The 22,304-nt window shown below is 38.3% G+C and overlaps 1 protein-coding gene, 1 non-coding gene and 1 pseudogene across 3 annotated transcripts in view; 1 reads left to right on the top strand and 2 right to left on the bottom strand.

Moving 5' to 3' along the window:
* Nucleotides 1-22,304, bottom strand: part of BTBD8 (BTB domain containing 8) — a 91,892-nt gene that overhangs the window by 56,611 nt on the left and 12,977 nt on the right. For both annotated transcript variants that reach the window (XM_024565537.4, XM_024565538.4), the window contains exons 3-4: nucleotides 18,823-19,058; nucleotides 7,946-8,063 (exon numbers count right to left, since the gene is read on the bottom strand). In XM_024565537.4, coding sequence (XP_024421305.3) covers nucleotides 7,946-8,063; nucleotides 18,823-19,058 — 354 coding nt within the window. The remainder of the gene's footprint in view (nucleotides 1-7,945; nucleotides 8,064-18,822; nucleotides 19,059-22,304) is intronic.
* LOC112309451 (U6 spliceosomal RNA) lies at nucleotides 5,242-5,347 on the bottom strand. The gene has a single exon (XR_002975247.1). It is a non-coding gene; the product is annotated as a U6 spliceosomal RNA (small nuclear RNA).
* LOC112309326 (large ribosomal subunit protein uL23 pseudogene) lies at nucleotides 16,600-17,090 on the top strand (annotated as a pseudogene).

Raw genomic sequence — 22,304 nt, 5'->3', positions numbered from 1 at the left:
CATTTTAAGTTTATAGAGATAACCACTATTAACAATTTATTGGATATCCTGCCAGACCCTTTTCCTTGGCAGTCTTTTCTAATACATCAATTAGGCTGAATTTTAATAATCTATCTGATCCTCTGCACTTCATTCTCTATTTCTGTATGAATCTCAATCTCAGCACAAAACACGGTACCTGACAAATAATAAGTGCTCATTAAACAATTATTTTAAATTGAATTTATTGGGTTGACACTGGTTTGCAAAACCATACAGGTTTCAAGTATACGACTCAACAAAACATCATCTCCACACTGCTTCATGTGCCCATCATCCCAAGCAAAGTCTTTTTCCATTCCCATCTCCCCTTGCTCACCTCCGCCTACCTTAAATAATTCTTAACGAAGAATACTATTAGAATTCTATCCCTCCATCTATTTAGTTTATCTGACTATACCTAATGGTAAAGATATATAAATACATAGTTTGTCATGATTTACATGGGTTGCTACTCACAAGAATGCATCTCTTTGATTTTGACTGTATAACTGACCTATGTGGCCCAGCTACAGCACTCTGAAATCTATACTACATTGGTCCCAAGGCTACCTTCTCACTGGCTGTTCCCTGCCCAGTGATTGAGCCACATCAGGGATACTGAAGTAGTCCTATTCTTGGGAGACAGGGTTGCTCTGATAGGTGACTTTGGCTTGTAAACTTTCCACCAGTCTGTTAACTTTCCTCAGAACTGCATTGCAGTCTAAGATGCTTCTACCCAAGCTTCCTTCCTTTCCTTTCTCCTTCACTCAGGGTTAGAGTAACATTTCAGTTTAACAGCTCTCCTAGTCATCTCTAAATTCCTCCCCATGTCCTCTCACATGAATTTACCTTAATAAATTTCTTGCAAGTCTAAACCCACCTTTGTGTCTGCTTCTCAGAAAACTTGAACTAACACAGCATGTTAGCCATTTCCATCTAAGTAAGAATAAAAGCTTAAACAATTACCCTCATCCTGAGACATAAACTTAGAAAACATTCCAATTTAATCAGAATACAAATCTAAGTTTAAAAAATAATGTTGTAGATGGCATGGTATGTTATAATTTTTTGCCAGAGTTTTCATTTTCCAGCATGCCAAAAACTATTTTCTCCTTTTGATTAAATTTAATTTCAACTGACATGGCTGCTTCTGGCTCTGCTGAAATGCCCTAATTTCCCCCTTGCTCTTGCTTTAGTACATCACTATTCAATACTTCCTGGTGTTAGCTGAACTAGATTCACTACTCCAGGCAGAACAATGGCCTGGATTACTCAGAGAAGCTCTAAAGAAGGAATTTTTACCAGGACTATTTTCTAAAGTACTCTTGCTTCCAAGAACATATTTGTCCTTTTTATTTCCACATAACTTAATACGGATTAAATCTAGAGTAGTGAACCCAACTTTGTGGAGTTGTCACTATTACTCAGTCCCCCTCTTGGCAAATATTTTAGAGAACATAAATTTTAATACAATACTTTTCCTTTAAAAAAGGAAAGTTAGCTTTCTCTGGAGACATCCACTGACTATAGCTTTCACAGGATTAGCCTTTCCTAAGTTAAAAAATTATTTATCAAGTGTAGCGGATGCTGTATAATCCAACACAGTTAGGACAGATTGTTGTTTGGGTAATCAAAAAATCAGGAAAGAATTTTAAAAATAATTTTCATATATCATAATCACATTGTCACAAATCTTTCATCATGAGGCCAATATTTTTTTAATGTGGGTTCATTAATGGGGGCCTCATATTCCTTGGAAAAACTCTAGCCAAATATGTTCTTTAGGATTTCTAAACTGTTCTAAAGTGAAGAAGGAAATGTAAAATTTTATACGCAGTCTGAATTATAGAATCATTTTATATTTTTATAACTTCCCCTCAAACTTTTATAATGTTTCATCTATACTGAATACAACATTTTAAAAGTGCCTCTCCTTTATGAAATCATTCCCATTCAGTTTAGTTTTCACCGGAACAGTAACTCTCCCTTCATATTTAATATATCATTGGTTTACATGATATTTCATTAAGTTATGCCATCCAAATAATAAATTCAAATGGCATTAAACAGGTTTGGTACCATAAGTGACACCTGGAAGACACAAACTCAATAATAGGAATGGAAATGAGTAGTTATACTAGAGAATGGCCTCCTAAGCCTTGAGAGTTCTGCACACATGTTGTTAGCAGGTTCTACAGAGGACATCTAAAGGTCTAGTCAAGTTTAGTTTAGGAGCTTCTACAATATAGAGATGGTTTGTTTCCTTCCAGGCACCCAGTGCCTTTTGCTTTGCCCATTACAACTGCCCTCAAACACCTGTGACCAAGGAATTTCACCAGTTTTCCCCCTATTGTTCCCATGCATAATTTATTATTATTGTAAGCCTCTCAAGTGGACAGCATTGACCATTTGTCACTAATAATTAGTATTAAGACATTAGTAACTCACTTTATTGCATGGTAATTTGGAAATTTATTATAATTATTTCATTTAAGCTTGCTGGCAAACATAGTAAGAGAGGGAACAGCAAACTTTTTCTGTAAAGGGCCAGATAGTAAATATCTGACATAAATACAGATTCCAGTTGCATATTCTCTTTGTTTTTTGCTGTTTTTTGTTTTAAAAAGGGCCACCATTGAGATTCGGGCCATGGTTTGCCAACCCCTATAAGGTAAGGTACAACAGCAATAGTGTGCCTCCCTTCCAAATATCTAGTAAACATTCACAACAACTAACATTTACTGAAAGTTTACAGGGTGCCAAGTATTGTGCTAAGTGTTCTGAGTGCATTATCTGATTCAATCCTCCCAGTCATGTTATGCTATGAATAACCATTGTTATTTCTTTTATAGACAAATAAATTAAGATCTGGGGAGATTAAGTAACTCTCAACCATTCCACAAAAAGTGGAATCAGAATCTAAACCCAGAAAGACTGACCTCTGATTTATTACTGGTCTCTGAAAAAGCTTTCAGCTGATGCACCCAAGAACATACAACTAATTAGTGGCATAGTCCAGACTAGAACATTGACCTCCTGACTCAGGACCATGTACTAGTCAAAGAAATCTTCACTTTAAAGGGAGGTTTAACAATGCTTTAATGCAATGAATGAGTATCTCTAATGATATAATATCAGGCACTGGAAAGAAAGGCATTTTGGGAGGGATATCAGACCTGGAGTGTCACAAAGCTAAAATTAGGAATCACTGCCCTGATTTTTCAATAAAAGCAGAAGTGAATCTTAACTATGGAACATAGAAATGCCAGAAATAAATTATCTTAAAAATCTAACACATTCAATTCCTCTCAGAAAACACAAAAATAATACATAACAATATAAAATGGGAGATCAGCAACAGAGTAGGTCAGATAGGTGCTTAGGGGTAGGCTGAAGATGACAGGAGGAAATACAAGCAGGGAGAAATGAGCAACATCCAGATAGTATTCATCTGGTGATTGAGAGCAATTCAAGCAGGAAAGTAACGTTACAAAGATCCAGGACAAGGAGTATAATGTGTGATAGTGTCCCAGGAAGTAATCCAGAAATGTAGTAACATAACAACAAATGGATCAATGAACTCTAACAGGTCCTCCTTTTATAATAACCTCCCTCCCCTCAAATAAAAAGAGCTCTCTTCATTTCTTCCTTGAGCAGAAGAATCGGAGTTAAACAGGACAAGAAAGATGTGGGAGGGGGTGGAGATGTATGCGCCAGAGAGAGAAAGGTCTGTGTAGATGGAGAGGAGTGTGGTTAATGTGACTTTCCTGGAGGCCTAATGCTATCCCATTCTTTCTTGGATTAGGGGAAAATATAAACTATTCAAATCACATTTCTCTGCTTGCCCCACATAAGTAAAGGGGATACAGGCTGTTCTACAGAAAAGCTTAGAGCAAAAACCTATCACTAAATTGTAATTTAGTCTTCACAATCACCCTGTGACAGGGGAACTTCTATAATCCTCATGTTTGATATGGGCCCTAAAGCACCAAATGGTTAAATGACTTGCTTAAATTCACACAGCTCAAAGACAGTGGAGCTAGAATTCAAACCCAGTTAGACAGGCTCCACACAGTCCACATACTCTTAACCAGTCCATTATAAATAACTTCTTTTGCTCAATTGTGCCATCACAAGCAAGTGATTGGCATCAAACTGTCATGCACCATATAAAGGGCTCCAGGCACTGGGCTGGGGATCAAAATGATGATTGGAAAGAGCAACTAGCAATTGGAGAGAGATTCTTGGAAAAACTGGGGTGCACCATATAAAGGGCTCCAGGCACTGGGCTGGGGATCAAAATGATGATTGGAAAGAGCAACTAGCAATTGGAGAGAGATTCTTGGAAAAACTGGGGTATCGGGGATGTTTTTCAGGAAGGAACTTGAACATGAGAGGAATACAGCGACTCAAAGAAAACACTACCTTATTACCATACCAATTTGAACATGTTAAACTAACAACCTAAGTTGTTCTAAAATTTGAGACCTAAACTGAATATAATTCTGATCTTAAATCCTGGTCTTTGTGAGTACTTGCATTGATCTTTCAATATATAAGTATATATAATTTAAAAATTAAAGCAGGCACATTACAAATGAATTTTTAGCCATACTGCTATAGTAGGATAAATGCTGACATTGATCTAGCAGAAAGTTCTATGTTGGGCTTCAGACTACATGAGTACGTGTTTTTGAAACTATTGACATAATATTTATTGACCTGAGTAATAAAATTATATGTATTAAACATAGAGATGTTTGAGTATGGACTACAAAGGTAATCTTGGGATTTAGAATTTGCCAATTTGCCATTGTAACTCAGGTATCTGCGTTATAGAGGTACCAGAAGGAGAAGAGAGAGCACAAGAAATTGGAAGCTTAGTTGAAAAAATAATGAAGGAAAACTTCCCTAACTTGGTGCAAGAAATAGACATGCAAGTCCAGGAAACACAGAGTCCCAAACAAGATGGATGCAAAGAGGCCCACTCCAAGACACATCATAATTAAAATGCCAAAGGTTAAATACAAAAAGAAATCTTTTTTAAAATTTTTTTTATTTTTTAATTTTTATTGTTATTCAATTACAGTTGTATGCCTTTTCTCCCTATCCCTCCACCCCACCCTAGCTGAACCCACCTCCCTCCCCCACCTCCACCTTCCCCCTTGGTTTTGTCCACGTGTCCTCTATAGTAGTTCCTGTAATCCCCTCTTCCCACTGAAAAATACGGAACGCTTCACGAATTTGCATGTCATCCTTGCGCAGGGCCATGCTAATCTTCTCTGTATTGTTCCAATTTTAGTATATGTGCTGCCGAAGCGAGCACAAAAAGAAATCTTAAAAGGAGCAAGAGAAAAGCAGATAGTTACCTACAAGGGAGCCCCCATAAGACTGTCAGCTGATTTCTCAAAGAAACTTCACAGGCCAGAAGGGAGTAGCACAAAATATTTAAAGTGGTAAAAAGCAAAGAACTTCAACCAAGATTATTCTGGCTGGCAAAGCTATAATTTAGAATTGAAGGATAGATAAAGAGCTTCCCAGACAAGAAAAAGCTAAAGGAGTTTCATCATCACCAAACCAGTATTATATGAAATGTTAAAGGGTCTTCTTTTAAAAGAAGAAGATCAAAACATGAACAATAAAATGGCAATAAATACATATCTATCAACAATTGAATCTAAAAAACAAAATAAACAAACAAGCAGAACAGAAACAGAATCATAGATACAGAGAAGGCTTTGATGGTTGCCTGATGGGAGGCGGTTGGGGAAGATGGGTGAAGAAGTTGAAGGGATTAAGAAGCACAAATTGGTGGTTACGAAATAGTCATGGGGATGTAAGTACAGCACAGGAAATAAAGTAGACGAAGAACACATATCCATGATCCATGACCATGACAACAGTGTGGGGATTGCCTGAGGGTGGGGGTGCGGGGTTTGGGTGGAGGGGCACAAAGAGGGAAAAATTGGGACAACTGTATTAGCATAAACAATAAAATATGCCCTTGCTGGTATGGCTCAGTGGATTGAGTGCCAGCCAGCAAACCAAACGATCACTGGTTCAGTTCCCTGTCAGGGCACATGCCTAGGTTGTGGGCCAGGTCCCCAGTACGGGGCATGGGAGGGGCAACCACACATTGATGTGTCTCTCCCTTTCTTTCTCCCTCCCTTCCTCTCTCTCTGAAAACAAGTAAAATCTTTTTTTTTTTAAATGTAATTACAAAAATAATTCTACATTGTAACTCATGTAAGGGCACTAATAACAATGTAGGAACACTTAAACCAGATCCTCTTGAAATATATCCTTAGGAAACTGCCTAATTAGTATGTTTATTTTTTATTGGTAGATGAATAAAATAAAAAAGGAATGTGAGCAAGAGATGCCCTGGAATACAAATATAATAATATTCTAGACCCAGATCCTAAAACACAGTTCATTGTCAAGCTGCACAAAAAGAGAGGCTGAATACAGACACTGCCTGAGGACATATTGCAAATGATCATAGGGTCCCGCTTTCCCTATGATAACAATAGTCTTAGGACTCTATCAGTATTACTTTATCAGGATGCCCATATTGTATCAAGAAAAACCTGGACACAAAATTAAATTAAATTTATTTTAAAAATAAAATTGTGTGGGCTCCTCCCCACCAGAAAGAAACACACAAACACACACACACACCGTTAACTAGGAAATACACGAGTATAACCATGATATAGAAAATATATTGATAACTGTATTACACTGTATTTTATTATATATAATACAGATTTTATAAAAATTAGGAAGGCATGTATTTGTGTATACATGTAATTAAAAACACATGTTCCCAGAGAGAAAAGTTCAAATTCTAAATGGTAAACAGTCTGGATGAAACTGGCAAACCTCGAGTTTAGCAATATACTGCTATCGATTAACTGGCAAAACCAGTATGATTTTTGAAAGCACAAACATCACTACTGTTTGGCTTGGTGGATTCCTGAAATCTAAACCCACTGCTAATATTATTAAGGCTGTGCACCCTTGAACCTTGAAGACTGCTTCTTGCCACTGCAAACAGCCTGATTCTTCCTCTTCAGGAGCACCAGAATAACTTACCAACATTCTATCTGAAACACAGAGAGGGAAAGAGAAGAGCTGTCTGGTCTCCTCTGATTTCCAGTTCCAATTCTAGTCCATTGTGAGGCCTAGCTATACTTCTTTCTCTTGAGTTCCAACAGAAAATCTGTATTTCTTATTAATTTTTTTCCTTCTTTTAAGCTGATTTTAGTTACTTGCAAAAAAGGACCTGATCAAAACAGGCAGCAGGCTTTAATTTGAAATCTAAAAGCCTGGAATGTCTAAGCAACCCAATTTTAAAGCAGAATAATGTTTTTTTTAAGTACATTGAAATATTAAACCGCCTAATCAATGCTATTCATGAGAATCATCCATTTTGAATGAAAGACTCGGCCAAAATGCATTCAGAGAAAATAGATGTCATTCATGTGGAAATAATCATTCTTAATACTACAATGCCTGTGAAATTAAAAACTGCATTTAATTACATTTTCTGTGACCATGGCTTTCAAACCTATTTTAGGCAACAGAATATTTTCTTCTAATGCAATCTTAGGTTCACGCCCAATGCAAAACATGGATCTGCTCTGGCTGAAGCACGTGCACGTCTGGGTAGGGGCATGTGGACATGAGTGCACCTGCAGGCAGAAGATCCTGCCTGATGGCTGACCTCTTCCCTGTCAGAAGCCCCTGAGGCAATAGTACAGAACCCGAGCGGCCTATGTGAATCACACTGGTGTGAATGTGAATCACACTGGTGTGAATCATCACCGCTTGAAAGCCGCTGGGCTAGAAAGAGACAGTCACCCTTTTACACTTTATACTGTCACAACCAAGACACAAAATCAATCACATGCCTGTTTACCTGTGAGTTTTAAAACTTTTTCCATCAACATAAATATCAACATCTGGGCAACAATGTTTCACGTAAAGTTTCAATAAGTCTTCTCCTAATTCAGATGCAGGTTCCAAGTCATAAGTATCTTCAAAAGAGAAAAAAAGACTAAATATTAGTTTAATATTAGAAATATCCTAAAAATGTGTATTATAATATTAACAAGAGGTTTTTCCACATGGTTACACTGATTAACTACTGAAAAGGAGCAAAACTGACTGAAATATTTAAGTGGTAAATTAAAAATAAACAACATTTGCCCTGACTGGTGTGGTTCAGTTCGTTAGGCGTCATTTCTCCACAAAGCAAAAAGTCACTGGTTCGATTCCCAGTCAGGGCACATGCCTGGGTTGTGGGTTTGGTCCCCTGTTGGGGTAGGTGCAAAAGGCAACTCATCGATGTTTCTCTCTCATATTGATGTTTCTCTTTGCCTCTTTCTCCCTCCCTTCCCCACTCTCTAAAAATAAATAAAATATTTTAAAAATAAAAAACAACATTTAAAAATCATCTATACTTTCTGCTTTGAAATAAATATTTCCACTTATATTTAAAAATATATATACCTTTAAATATAGATATACATTTAAATATAGGTAATGTTATCATAAAATTATACACCAAAATTGAAGCCAATGCATGAACATCTGACTTAGAAAGTCAGAAAATTTTCCAATTTTGGTATTTTTCACTACTTAATCCCTTCCTATTCCTGGATTTATGGCTAGAATGATGTGTGAACCAATAGAAATTCAACTGAAATTAATGGAATTTACAGAATACTATGAGTTTAGTGCTATATACAGTATGGAGAAGTATACAAAATAAATTATTTTATAAACTACCTCTAGTTCAAAGGATTCACAGTTTAGGCAGTGGGAAGTAAAATGTAAAACATGTATATATTTAGATGTGTGTATATGTGTATGTGTATATGGAAGGAACCATGAGGCAAGGGAAGCAGCTGAGCAGATTTAGGATTGGATAGTTTGAATAACTCTGTGCGGGAATGGGGGGTTATGGGCTATAAAGGTGGTCTCTAGTTGTCTGGTACCTTGCCCTGGAATGATTAGGGCAGAGGAATATGAGGTCTGTCTAGAAAGTATCTAGCCATGTAATATGAAAAACAGACATTTATTGAAGAAGATACAAGATACAAGAAACATTGTACATAGGACAATGATACCTCAGTCCCCTTCAAAGTAGGTACCGTGGGACCTCACACAGTCTTCCTCTCAATCGCCATCAGCTGCCCTGTCATATTTTCCTGAATCTCATCAATGGCCTGAAATCTCTCCCCTTTCAAAGGTGATTTTAATTTTGGGAAAAGCCAGAAGTCACAGGGCACTAATCTGGGCTATAGGGAGGTGCTGAGTCACCTGGTGATTTGATGTTTTGCCAAAAAACTCTGCATGAGATGTGATGCATGAGTGGATGCATTGTCGTGATAAAGCTGCCAATCACCAGCTGCCCATAGCTGCAGCCTTCTGAATCAAACAAATAGTTTCCATGGAGGAATGTTCAGTCTTAGTGCAAAATCTGATGCAGATTCATTGCTCTATTCCCTCAGTCATTTTGAATGTGACAGCCACACAGTACACACGCTCATTCAATATTGTCTACTATCCCCACTGACTAGCATAGTGAAGTTGTCATTGTTCACACATGTGCATTCCAGTCCACTCTCCTTGGCTTCCAGGTTACATCAATGTCGTGTGCAAACCTTTCTTATTAACAATGGCTGGACTTTTTCTGTGCATAATATATACATATGAAAAACACTACACTGTATATTATGGCTTTGGCAGTCCAAAACTTTCATCAGTACACCTGGTAAGTATCAGTCATGGGGAACAGATTCCTACTACCCAAATTTACAAATTAAGTATTTATAAACCAGAAGGCCAATACTGGCTCTACTATGAATGGAGATCCATAATCTGACCCTTGCTCAATATCTCCACTGCTACCACCCTAGTCCAAGCCACCACTGCCTTGCAACTCAATTTCTGCAGTAACTTCCTAATAGGTTTCCTACTCTTAACCCCAACAATCTATCTTTTAATCTTTTATTCATTGATTTTAGAGAGGAGAGGAGAGACACACACACACACATCAATTTGTTGTTCCACTTATTTATGCATTTACTGGTTGATTCTTGTATGTGCCCTAACAAGGGATCAAACCCACAACCTTGGTATATCAGGACAATGCTCTAAAACAACTGAGCTTCCTGGTCAGGGCCCCTCACAGTCTATTTTAAACAAAGCATTTAGAGGTATGTTTTAAAATGTAATTTAGATCTTGGCTCATCCCTGTTCAAAACCATCTGGCTTTCTCCATTTCTTTTAAAGTAAAGCCAAAGTCTTACAATGGCTTACCAGGTTCCACAACATCTGACTAGTTATTATCCCCCTGACCTCACTGCCTACTACTCTCTTGCTTATTTCTACACTGAACTCTTTCTCATTCCTCCAAATGGCAGGTTACGTTTCCATGTTAGGATATTTTCACTGCCATTTCTTCTGCCTTGAACTCTCTTCTCCCAAATGACCACTTGGCTGATTTTCTTACTGCCTTTGTCTTTATTTATTTTTTAAAAATTTCTTTTATTGTTGTTCAATTACAGTTGTCCCCAATTTTCCTCTTATTGCCTTTAAGCTTGGTCTAAATGTCACATTTTCAATGAAGCTGACTCTGACCACCCATCTATAATTACAACTCCCATCACTAGTGCTCTGTTGGGGAGAAAAAAATTACTCTTCCAGGTTATTTCAGCCAGTCTAATAATTACATCAAGATGAGACAAATTAACAAGAGAAAATAACCAAATTTAATTACATACATACACATGGGAATACCACACACGAGAGGTTCAGAGACAGAAAGGTAAAATGAGTTTAAAATGACATTCTGAGCTAAGGAATGAGATAAAGTGCTTGGAGCTTCAGAGGACAGAACAATAATTAAAGGGATGATAAGAAGAGCAGATGTTCAGGAATTAGATGTTTGCCCTGCAACATAGATAAGTCATAAAAAGTTATTTCTGATAACAACTCTTATTATGGGCAAGGCCCACAATTTAAACTGTTTAAGGGAGAGGTAAAAGTTTATCTTGACTGCACAGAGTCTCAATTGCCTTCAGCTCAAAATAATCCACATGCCAAAAGTGGCACATCTTGGGGATGCCTGTTCTGAACCTCTTCCACTCCCAAACCCCCTTTCTTTGTCTGTTTTTATTACACCATATCACCTTCTAACTTCCTTACTATGTTTATTGTCTATCTCCACCCCACCTCACCTTCTTTAATTGGAATGTAAGTTCCAAAAAAGTTGGAAATCCATTTTAGTCATTGAAGTATCCCTCAGACCTAGAAAAGTACCTGATACACAGCAGGTCCTCAATAAATATTTGTTGAATAAATGATGTAGCAAATTCTATATAATGAAGATTTTTGAAGGAAAAACATAAAAAGTACAACCAGAAATAGGCAGGGGAAAAGGAAAGATCCTACTATTTCTATATATTCCTATAGAAAAATTAAAGCACATGAATTAATGGGGGTATACTCTGGAGAAATAGCCTTCATTTTGATGATTCAAAGATCAGGGTCTGATTTTTGACACACAGGAAAAATCTAGAAACTTTTCAAAAGAAAACCAAGTGCCCTGGCCAGATGTCTCAGCTAGATGGAGCACTGTCCCCATGTGCCAAGGTTACTGGTTCAATCTCTGGTCAGGGCGCATTACACGAGTCAACCAATGAATGCTTGAGTGGATGGAACAACAAATCCATGTTTCTCTCATTCTCTCTCTCTCTTCCTCTCTTTCTCTAAAGTCAATACATAAAAAAAAAGAAAAAGAACAAAAAGAAAACCAAGTTAATTTGATAGATTGTTATCTATCTCAAGTCCCATTATGTATTCAAGTGACCTACAGAACTTGAATATAAAAAAAATATGTATTTGGTCTTTGTTCTCTGGTTCCTGGCACAGTGCTCCTAAAACTCTTGGCATTTCCGAAGTTATAGAAAAGTCTTTTTGGTATTCTTAATAAGCCCCTTTCAACCGCACCTGAGTTTATGCTAATGAGGTGAGCTCCAGATCACCACTAGATGACCCATAGATGAACTCATGATGGGGGCTGGTCACCAGAAAGACCAAACATGTGATTTCAAAGTGGGAACTCTCAGCCCTGACTGGTGTGGCTTATTGCGTTGGGCATCATCCTACAAATGGAAAGGTTGCCAGTGTGATTCCCCGTCAGGGTACATGCCTGGGTTGCAGGCCAGGTCCCCAGGTGGGGGTGTGCAAAAGGCAGCCAATCGATGTTTCTCTCTCTTTCTCCCTCCCTCCCCCTCTATCCAAAAATAAATAAATAAATAAATAAATAAATAAATAAATAAATAAATAAATAAATTTTTAAGTGGGAACTTCTAGCCCCAGTGCCCCCCCCCAACCCCCACACCCCTGGGCAGTGAAAAGGGACTGGAGGTTAAGTTATAAAAACACTTGCTCAATGAGATTCAGAGAGCTACTGGGTTGTGCAATATATTGACATGCTGGACAGGTGTCACACACAGAGAAGGCATGGACATTTGTTCTGTACACTGTCCATTCCCGCCCATACCTCACCCTATGCATCTTTTCCATTGGGCTGTTCCTGCATTATATATTTTAAAATATATAAACTTCATGAAATGTTTTTATGAGTTCTGTTAGTCCAGCAAAGTATTAAACCTTGAAAGGAGGTTGTGGGAAATCCTGTACTTGTAGTTGCTGGGCACAACTGTGGGTAGTGAATGTGTCACTCCAAAATATGCCGCTTTGGCATAAGGAGCATTTTGAGCTAAAGGCAACTGAGAACCAGCAAATGCAGGAAAAGCTCTTTACCACACCCTCCCCGGCAAAGCTGCCAAAAAACAAAGTATAAATTTTCCCTCTGGTAAAGAAAATGTACATTTATAAAGAAAAGTTCCATTTATAAAGGTATCTCCTTACTAGGAAGAAACAATTCTCATCACTTGGCTCATCTACATAACAATACAACCCTTATTTACCATATATTTTCTTCCCTCACCTTTACACAATTTGCTTCCACCAGCCAGTACCTCAAAACTCTTTTTTGTTTTTAGCCTAAAAGGATACATAAGCCTCAATCATCTGACCACCTCCTTGAATCTCATTTCTTTGTGAAACTCCTGGAGCAAAAGTAAGTATATGATGAAAATCTTTTCCCCCCTCCAGTTAATCTGTTTCATCTCAGTTTAATTCTTAGGCCAGCCACAGAACTCAAGGGGGTAAAAGGAACTTTTTCCTGTCCTACAGTAGCCTAGGCACCCCATTTGTGGCTTGTTGGGAACTACCCTTCCTGGTTTCAGAAGCTGTAACCCCCCATGGCCAAGGCTGAGTAAAGGACCTTGGGACCATAAGCCACTAGGGAGACAAAGTTCATCTTCCTGGCAGGGGTACCACCTCTGTCCCCTTTTACTTCACCCTGCTTGGCCCCAGGAAGATGACTGGTTAGCCAATGATGGGTGCGATTCCTCAAGGGAGGGGCGACCTAAGACAGGCAAGGTCACGAAGGGGCCCTCAGGGAAGGACTTGGGGGCTATAGAAAAAAGGGGTGATGGACCTTCACCCCTTGGCTTTGACATAACCTGAGTCCTCATTCTGTCTGTGAGAAGTCTCCTAATCTCTTGGCTGCCTGACTTCCCCTGACTGCCTTAAGCCTGAAACAATGCTGCAGGGTGGTTCAGCCCTGGGCAGGAATTGGCGGTTCCCCTGGGAGATCAGGCCTAAGAAAGAATGCATAAAATCCTGTGAAACCTGCTTTGCTAAGAATGTCCTCAATTTTTGGATACAGGTCCAAGCATGAAATGAGTTTGTTTCCCAAAGTTTTATGGCCCTTTAGCTAACTGACCCTGACTCAGAATAAGCCCTCATAGTTCTTTGAATGTTGTCTATTGTTTGATCATTACTCCCTGACAATGATGAATGAAGACCTTCCTTGAGGTAATGCTCCCAGAAAAGCAATAAAAGCCTGTCCAGGCAGGGGTCAGACACTCTCTCTCTCAGAGAGTGGCCATGCTGTCCCTTTTTCTCTACAGGACTTCTGTAGTCCATGTGAATTTGTTCGTCTCATCACAACACAGGGGCCCTACTGGATGGAGTCTGCATCAGTGGCTAGCATCTGAAGCGGGACAATCTTCTGTGACTAAGCCCTTAATCTGTGAGGTCTGTGCTAACTCTGGATAGTTAGTATCAGAACTGGATTGTTGGATACCTAGTTGATATCAGAGAATTGGTTGGTAACCACACTCAGTTGGTGGCAGGAGTGGTACCAGGGAAAAAAGACACAATTATAGAAACCCAAAACTCAATATCCTTCAATTTGAAGTCCCCAATCCACTCTATCCTTAACTTAACTCTGCTTATACTCCTTCAGACTGCAAAATAGTACCACCCAAACACCTTGAAGTGGTTTATGAGTAAGGTGACCACATGTCATGGTTAGCCTGGGACAGTCCTAGTTAATGCCTCCTGCCCTGGAATAATTATCAACAGCAATAATAATTTTTCACCTTTCACTCTTTCAAAAGGGTCCCAGATTGGATAATAAAATATAAGGTCATCCTTTACATAAAGTGGTCCATGATCTGGCTTCTGCTTATATCTCCAGACTCATTTCTTTCTGTGACCATTTCTATCCCCTACTCCACTCTCACTACAAACCATTTCTGATTTTCCAAATATGCTATGTACTTGGATCTCTCTGCATCCAGGCATGTTGTGCCCTTTTCCTGGAACAGTCCCCAAAACTGCTTTTTCTTTTAGGACTCAATTCAGACGTCACTCCCTCCAAAAGCCTGAGTCCAGGTAACATGTGCCCAACTTGTGTCCTCATCACACTCTGAACATAACCCACCTATTTCCCACTAAACTGCAGGGCAGGAATGCTACCTGTTTTGTTCACTCATAAATCTTTAAAACCTAGCACAAAGCTGATAATTAAGTAATGTGATGAATAATTAGAATGGTATTCCAGGAACAAATAGCAAGTGCTAAAGCAAATGGTAACTAAATATAGTTCTTTGGAAGGCAAAGCCAAGTAATTCATTAAGACAAGAGTTTACGGGGATCGAGAGGGTTTTGAAAACACAGTGGCATGGAGTTCTAGGCAGCAGCCAGTTCACAAAATCCCTTTATATCACAGGAAAGAATTTGAGATTTATATTAAGGCTATGGGAGACCACTAAAGAATTTTAATATGAGGAGCACCATGATCAGACTTGCAATTAACAGACATTGTTCAATGATATTAATGGAGGGTGGCACAATGAGAGAGGCCTGGAAAGTGGCTGGTGTGCAAATTTTCAAGGAAAAATAGCAAAGTCCTGAAATAAAGAAATGGCAAGAGGATATTTAAGAATATTTAGGAGATAAATCAATATATATGGTCATGAATAAAGGGAGTAGATGAGAAGAAAGACAGTGATAATTCACACCACTACAGTATTTAAACAAAGAGCAGGTTGGGAGAGGCAGGTGACTAAGTCAGTTTGGGAAAGATTAAAGTTTTAGATATTTAAGATATACAGGGAGGAACAAAAGTAGGTTTACAGTTGTGAGTACGTGAAACACAGAGGTTATTCTTGTATTGATAGTTGCTAATTATTTTATTATTTTCCATACAAACAACTGTAAACCTACATTTTCCCTACTCCATGCTTAGACAGATATGACTATTCAGCAGATAGGTATAAAGCTCAAAAAAATTGGGAATATTAATTATTTAAAGGGCAGAAAGATGGTGTGCTAGTAAAGGAGAATGAAGAGTGGCCAAGATGGAAAATCAAGAGAGCATAATGTCTTTGAACACAGAAGAAGTGTCAAGAAGGGCGGCACTGACTGTATGAAAGACGGCAAAGAAATTAATGAAATATGGACAAGTATCTGTTAAACTGGTAAACTTGGAGGTTTCCATGGGGTGATGGAGAAAGTAGTGAAAAGGCAGGGGGATGAGGGGTAAAAGAACTCTTTTCAGCTATACTTACAACTTGTTTGCCTGCTTTAATGGTTGCGCTGGAGCCATGGCAGAGCTCTAGACTAGAGGCAGGAAAAATGGGTATCAAATACCAGCTCTGCCAACTGGTCTATATGTATGTCCCTTGAGAATGTCCCTTACACTCTGAAGTCTTAGAGTCCTATCTATAAAATCAGTCTGTAACCACTTACTCTTAGGGTTATCTGAGACTAAAGGAGATAAATTTATGAATGGATTTATCTCAAGCCTAGAATAGACATACATTCATTCATTCACCATAACATAATTAGGTATGGTGAATGTATATCATAGGAATCTGACTGAGCTTAAATCACTTTGTTAGTATTATTGCACTAAACTTCAGTAACAAAATCCATTAGTTAACTGACACTTTCATATAAATACATTCAATTCTGCTGTAACACATGTTTTGAAAACATAAATGTGATCCAACACAATTGATATATTAGGGAACAATCCGAGCATAAGGTGGCATTTGCATTTGCTTAGGTGCAAGTTTGTCCACGAGAAACACTAGGTCAGTGCAGAACTGAGCCATGGAAGGATATACATACATAAACACCTAAAACGTCAGACCCTTTTCATGAAGATGGTGCCCAAAGCGAAGAAGGAAGCCCCTGCCCCTCACAAAGCTGAAGCCAAGGCAAAGGCTTTGAAGGCAAAGAAAGCAGTGCTAAAAGGTGTCGACAGCCACAAAAAAAAGATCCACACATCACCCCCCTTCCGTAGGCCTAAAACACTGCAGCTCCGAGGGCAGCCTCAATATCCTTGGATATGCGCCCCCAGGAGAAACAAACTTGACCACTATGCCATCATCAAGTTCCCCCTAACTACTGAGTCAGCCATGAAGAAGATGGAAGACAACAATACACTTGTTCATTATGGATGTCAAGGCCAATGAGCACCAGATCCAACAGGCTATGAAGAAGCTGCATGTCATTAATTTGGCTAAGGTCAACACCCTGATCAGGCCTGATGGGGAGAAGGTGGCATATGTTTGGCTCCAGACTATGATGCTTTGGATGTTGCCAACAAAAGTGGGATCATCTAAACTGAGTCCAGTTGGCTAATTCTAAATATAAAAGTTTTATACCGAAAAAAACCCACCAACAACAATACACACCTAAAACATCTACTAGATACCTCAGCTCACTGCATGTTATAAGCCACACTCATCCATATCTGGTTTTACAAATTTCTATCTTATTTTAGATGTATTTCAACCAATATTTGGGAGATCATCTTCTATTAATATATTTGTGCTTCTGAATGGTCTGGCCTTTCAGAGAAAAGCACCGGCAAATTTAGATAAAGGATTATTAAACCGTAAACATGCCTCAGAAGCTAGAGATAATGTGATACCCCAGAAAGATTTAGAGACTTTCTTCACCCCCCCAAACTGTCTCAGACCCACTGGGTTCTATTGCCTGCCGCCAATAAGAACCATGACGCCCAATGCCAGAGTCTTATGAAAAGGAAAGGAACTATTTATTCAAAAGTTATACAGGTTTAGAATAGTTACAGAATTCTGCCATTAAATCCCAAAGTCCCTTCAGAAACAAAAGAATACTCATAATCACACAGTCCTGCCTCTGCACTGGTGCAGTAACCGGGGGACCTCCTCCTGGGTGCATCATGGGTTAGAATCACGCCCATCTCCCTGGCTCCAAGCGTAGCAGGCACAGCTACTTAATATTACTAAAACACTGGCCAGTTTCTTTAGATATGCAAAGTAACTCTCAATGGCCCTGCTCTGTTTCCCCTCCCCCCAGCCATGTTAGTGGGGGAGTGTCCTATATTCCTGGGCACCCCAAGTTCTGAACACCTGTTACAAAACCAGTTATTTCCTTATATACCAGGGTAGTGAAGCTACTTTCCTCTCCCCTCACCAGAGAAAATTTATTTACCTTCCAAAGTGAAGCTCTGTCTGTCTCTGTCTCTCTCTCTTTTTAGGAGGATGGGCAGATCTGCCAGCAGCCTATAAAACTTTCCTAATTTCTGTGCTTCTCTCTGTGGTGTAATCTCACTGTATGTGAAAGATACTCACCACATAGCCTTATGGCAGCTGGGGGTTGGGAACCAGCACTAAGATGCTCTGTAAGTAATAAATTGTTTGTCTCTGATCCAGAGGTCTCAAGTTTCCTGTTACAAATTTAATATATCTATATATCTATATGTTTATATCTTTAATATCCTCCTTCCATCAATTCACAATAACTCACAAGCTGCAACCCCACTGACACCCACTTCCACAAACAAACTAAAGGTCCTTTTCAAGGTCAAATGTCATATTTATTTTAGTATTTATAGATTTCTCCACCTTTTAACATGTTTAAAACTAAGCTACCATTTTCATTACGTTCCTATCTTTTTAAAATGTGCCACGACAAAATTTTTGGTAATGTTTTGTGTCACAACAAAAAGTAATGGTGATTTTTGTGTTGCATGGTCTTTTTTAAGAAATGCATATACTGTGTAACAGAACTGACTCTACACTCTGGTAAAGCTTTTATTGGCATAGATTTGAATAAGTATTATACCATATGAAAACTTAAAAGAAGAATTGTAAATTATGTGTATAGTAATTCATAATAACTCCATCTCCAACTACTGGGGAATGCTGAGAGTTGACCATGTTTTCATTTACCCACAAAATTTACTTTCCTTTAGTTATTATAAAAAGAGCAGTAGAGCTGGTTTTTGAAGTCTGCTTTCTCTAATGTACCAGAATATACTTTCATGTTGATAAAATTTTATAAAAATCAACAAATAAAATGACTCACCACTGGATATAAAACTGTCCTCTCCATCATTGGTATCTGGAGTTTCATGCTTCAGAAGAGAACAATCAGGTGATTTTTTATCTAAGAACTCTATAGGCGGTCTTCTTCCATCATTGTCCGTATACTTTTGAAAACTGGAGTCATGTTTTGTTTGTGGTACCCCACTCTCTACTATCTTTTTCCTAAGAATTTCATTTTCATAGTTTTTTAAGTTTATGTTTGATGAGTATACAATTCTAGAAGAAAAAATATAAAATATTAATAAAAATGGTGATTCTTATAAGCTAGTTTCCCATGTGCAGCCTTCATATACAACAATTACATAATTTTAAAACCATTTAAAATCTGGACCAACTGTAAAAAAATCAATCTAAAATAGCAGAAAGTTGAAAAAGTAGTCTATAAAATTTTTGAATGTTAAAAAGGAATATATAATGCCAACACATTAGATAAGCCAGATGAAGTGGGAAATTCCCAGAAAGGTACACATTATGAAATCTAACTTAAGAAGAAACAGAACACTGAATTAGTAATTGAAATATTCCACAAAGACAGACCCAGGACAAGGTGCCTTCACTGGGGAATTCTACCAAATGTTTAAAGAATTAATACCAATCCACCACAAACTTTTCCAAAGAGAATAAAGCACTTCCCAACTTATTCTGTGAGGTCTGTGTTATCCTGATACCAAAGCAGATGCAGACATCACAAGAAAAGAAAACCATAGGCCAATATTCTTTACTAATAAAGATGAAAATATCCTCAACAAAATAATAGCAAACTGAACCCAGCAACATATAAAAAGAATTATACACCATGACTCACTGGGGTTTATCTTAGGAAATCAAGGGTAGTTCAACATATGAAAACCAATGTTATACATCATACTCTATGGTGTGAATATCTGTGTCCCACCTCCAAAATTCAAATGTTAAAACTTAATGCTCGGTGTGATGGTATTAGGAGGAGAGGTGATGAGGGCAGAGCCCTCATGAGTGGGATTAGTGCCTTTATAAAAGAAGCTCCAGAGAGATCCCTTGCCTCTTTCCACCATGTGAGGGCACAGTGAGAAGTCAACAGTCTGCAACCCAGAACAGGGCCTTCACCAGAACCCTACCATGCTGGCACTCTGATCTTAGACTTCCAGCCTCCAGAACTGTGGGAGATAAATTTCTGTTGTTGATAGCCATCTAGTCTGTGTTATTTTCTTATAGCAGCCTGAATGGACTGAGACACCATATCAATAGGACAAAACTTACATAATCATCTTAATAAACACACAAAAAAGTAATTGACAAAATACAATGCCATATCATGATAAAAACACTAAACGAAGCAGAAGGGAATATGCTAAATCTGATAAAGGACATATTTTTAAAAGTCATAGCTAGCATCATACTTAATGGTGAAAGACTGGAAGTTTTCCTTCTAAGATCAGCAAGGATGTCTGCTCTCACCACTTCTACTCAATATTTAGTTGGAGATTCTAGCTGAGGCAATTAGGCAAGAAAAAGAAATAAAAGGTATCTGGATTGGAAAGGAATACATAAAGCTATCTCTATTTACAGATGACAAACCTGTATACAGAGGTTCAATTAATCATCAATGGTCAGTGATTTGATCATTCATGCCTCCATAAAAACCTTAAAGGATGAGGTCTACAGAGTCTTCAGGCTGGTGAACACATGAAGGTACTGGGAGGGTGGTATGCTCAGAGAGGGCATGGAAGCTCTGCGCCCTTCCCCACATACCTAACTCTGTTCATCTCTTCCATCTGGCTATTCCTGAGTTATATCCTTTTATAATAAAATGGGAATCTAAGTAAGTAAAATGTTTTCCTGAGTTGTATGAGCTGCTCTAGCAAATTAATTGAACATAAGATAGGAGTTGTGGGAACCTCCAAGTTATAGCCAGTTGGCCAGAAGCATAGCTAACAACCTGGACCTGAGACTGGCCGCTGAATTGGGGAATGGGGAGCAGTCTTGTGGGAATGAGCCTTGCACCTGTGGTATATGTTGTCAGAATTTAGTTAAATCTAAAGGACAGCGGGTGTCGGGAGAATCTCAGAATTGCTTGGTGTAGGGAAACCCGCCCCAACACATCTGGTGACCAGAAGTGTCAGAACTAAAGTTTTCTATGAGTAGAGTATTAAGAGTGGAAGAGACACATAGGAGAGTGTTCTTCTTTTACAGGTGTCCAGATAATCCAATGGGAAAACAATAGCCTCTTCAAAAAAATGGTGCTGGGACAACTGGATATCCAAATGTGAAAGAATAAAGTTGGACCCCAGGTTCATACTATATACAAAAATTAACTTAGTCAAAGATCTAAATGTAAGAACTAAAAGTATAAAAGTATAAATCTTTATGACCTTGGATTAGGCAACAGTTTCTTTGACATGACATCAAAAGCACAAGTAACAAAAGAAAAGGTAGATAAAATAGAAATTGTAGAAATTTAAATTTTTTATGCTTTCAAGAATTCCACCCAAAAAGTTAAAAGACAACCCATAGGTCCTGGCTGGTGTGGCTCAGTGGATTGAGTTCAGGCTGCAAACCAAAGGATCGCCGGTTCAATTCCCAGTCAGGGCACAGGCCTGGGTTGCAGGCCAGCTCCCCAGTAGGGGGCACATGAGAGGCAACCACACATTGATGCTTCTCTTCCTCTCTTTCTCCTTCCCTTCCCCTCTCTCTAAAAAATAAATAAACTAACTTAAAAAAATTAAAAAAGAAGACAACCCACAGAATGGGAGAAAACTTTTGCACATAATTTATCTGATAAGAGACTTGTAGATAGAATATATAAGAAATTTTGACAGTAAATATAAAGACAAAAAAACCAATTTTAAAATGAGCAAAGAATAGATAATTCTCCAAACAAGATATGCAACCAGCCAATATAGACACTAAATCATTAGCCACCAGTGGAATGCAAATTGAAACGAGATACCGCTTCATATTCACTAGGGTGGCCATAATCAAAAAGATACATAATAATTTTTGTTGAAAATATGGAACAATTGGAACCCTCAGACATGGTGGTAGGAATGTGAAATGGTGTAGCCTCTTTGGAAAACAGTCTGGCAATTCCTCAAATGTTTACCATGTGACCCAGTGATATAACTTATGTTGACACAAAAACCTGTACATAATATTCACAGAATTTTTCATTACATTAGGTCAAAACCACCCAATGTCTATCAACTGATGAATGGATAAACAAAATGTGGTATATCCATATTTTGAAGAGTTAACATGCCAGTTCTATTATCCTCTGTAAGACTTACAAAGTCAGCACTTGGCTGGTATCTAAAACATGATTTTGGGGATATTCCTTGCATTTTCTAAGTGACAAGGGTGGCTCATTATGCCTATAAATAATTGGCTTATAGTAAACATCTCCTTTCCTTCAAGGTGTCTAGAATATGGGTATATGTTAGGTAAAGGATGCATATGTAACCAACCCCCAATAAAAACCCTGGG

The sequence above is a fragment of the Desmodus rotundus genome, chromosome 3, assembly GCF_022682495.2.
Source record: "Desmodus rotundus isolate HL8 chromosome 3, HLdesRot8A.1, whole genome shotgun sequence".
Classification (NCBI taxonomy): domain Eukaryota; kingdom Metazoa; phylum Chordata; class Mammalia; order Chiroptera; family Phyllostomidae; genus Desmodus; species Desmodus rotundus.
The sequence above is the reverse complement of the archived record's forward strand: the minus strand, read 5'-3'. Positions and strand labels throughout refer to the sequence as shown.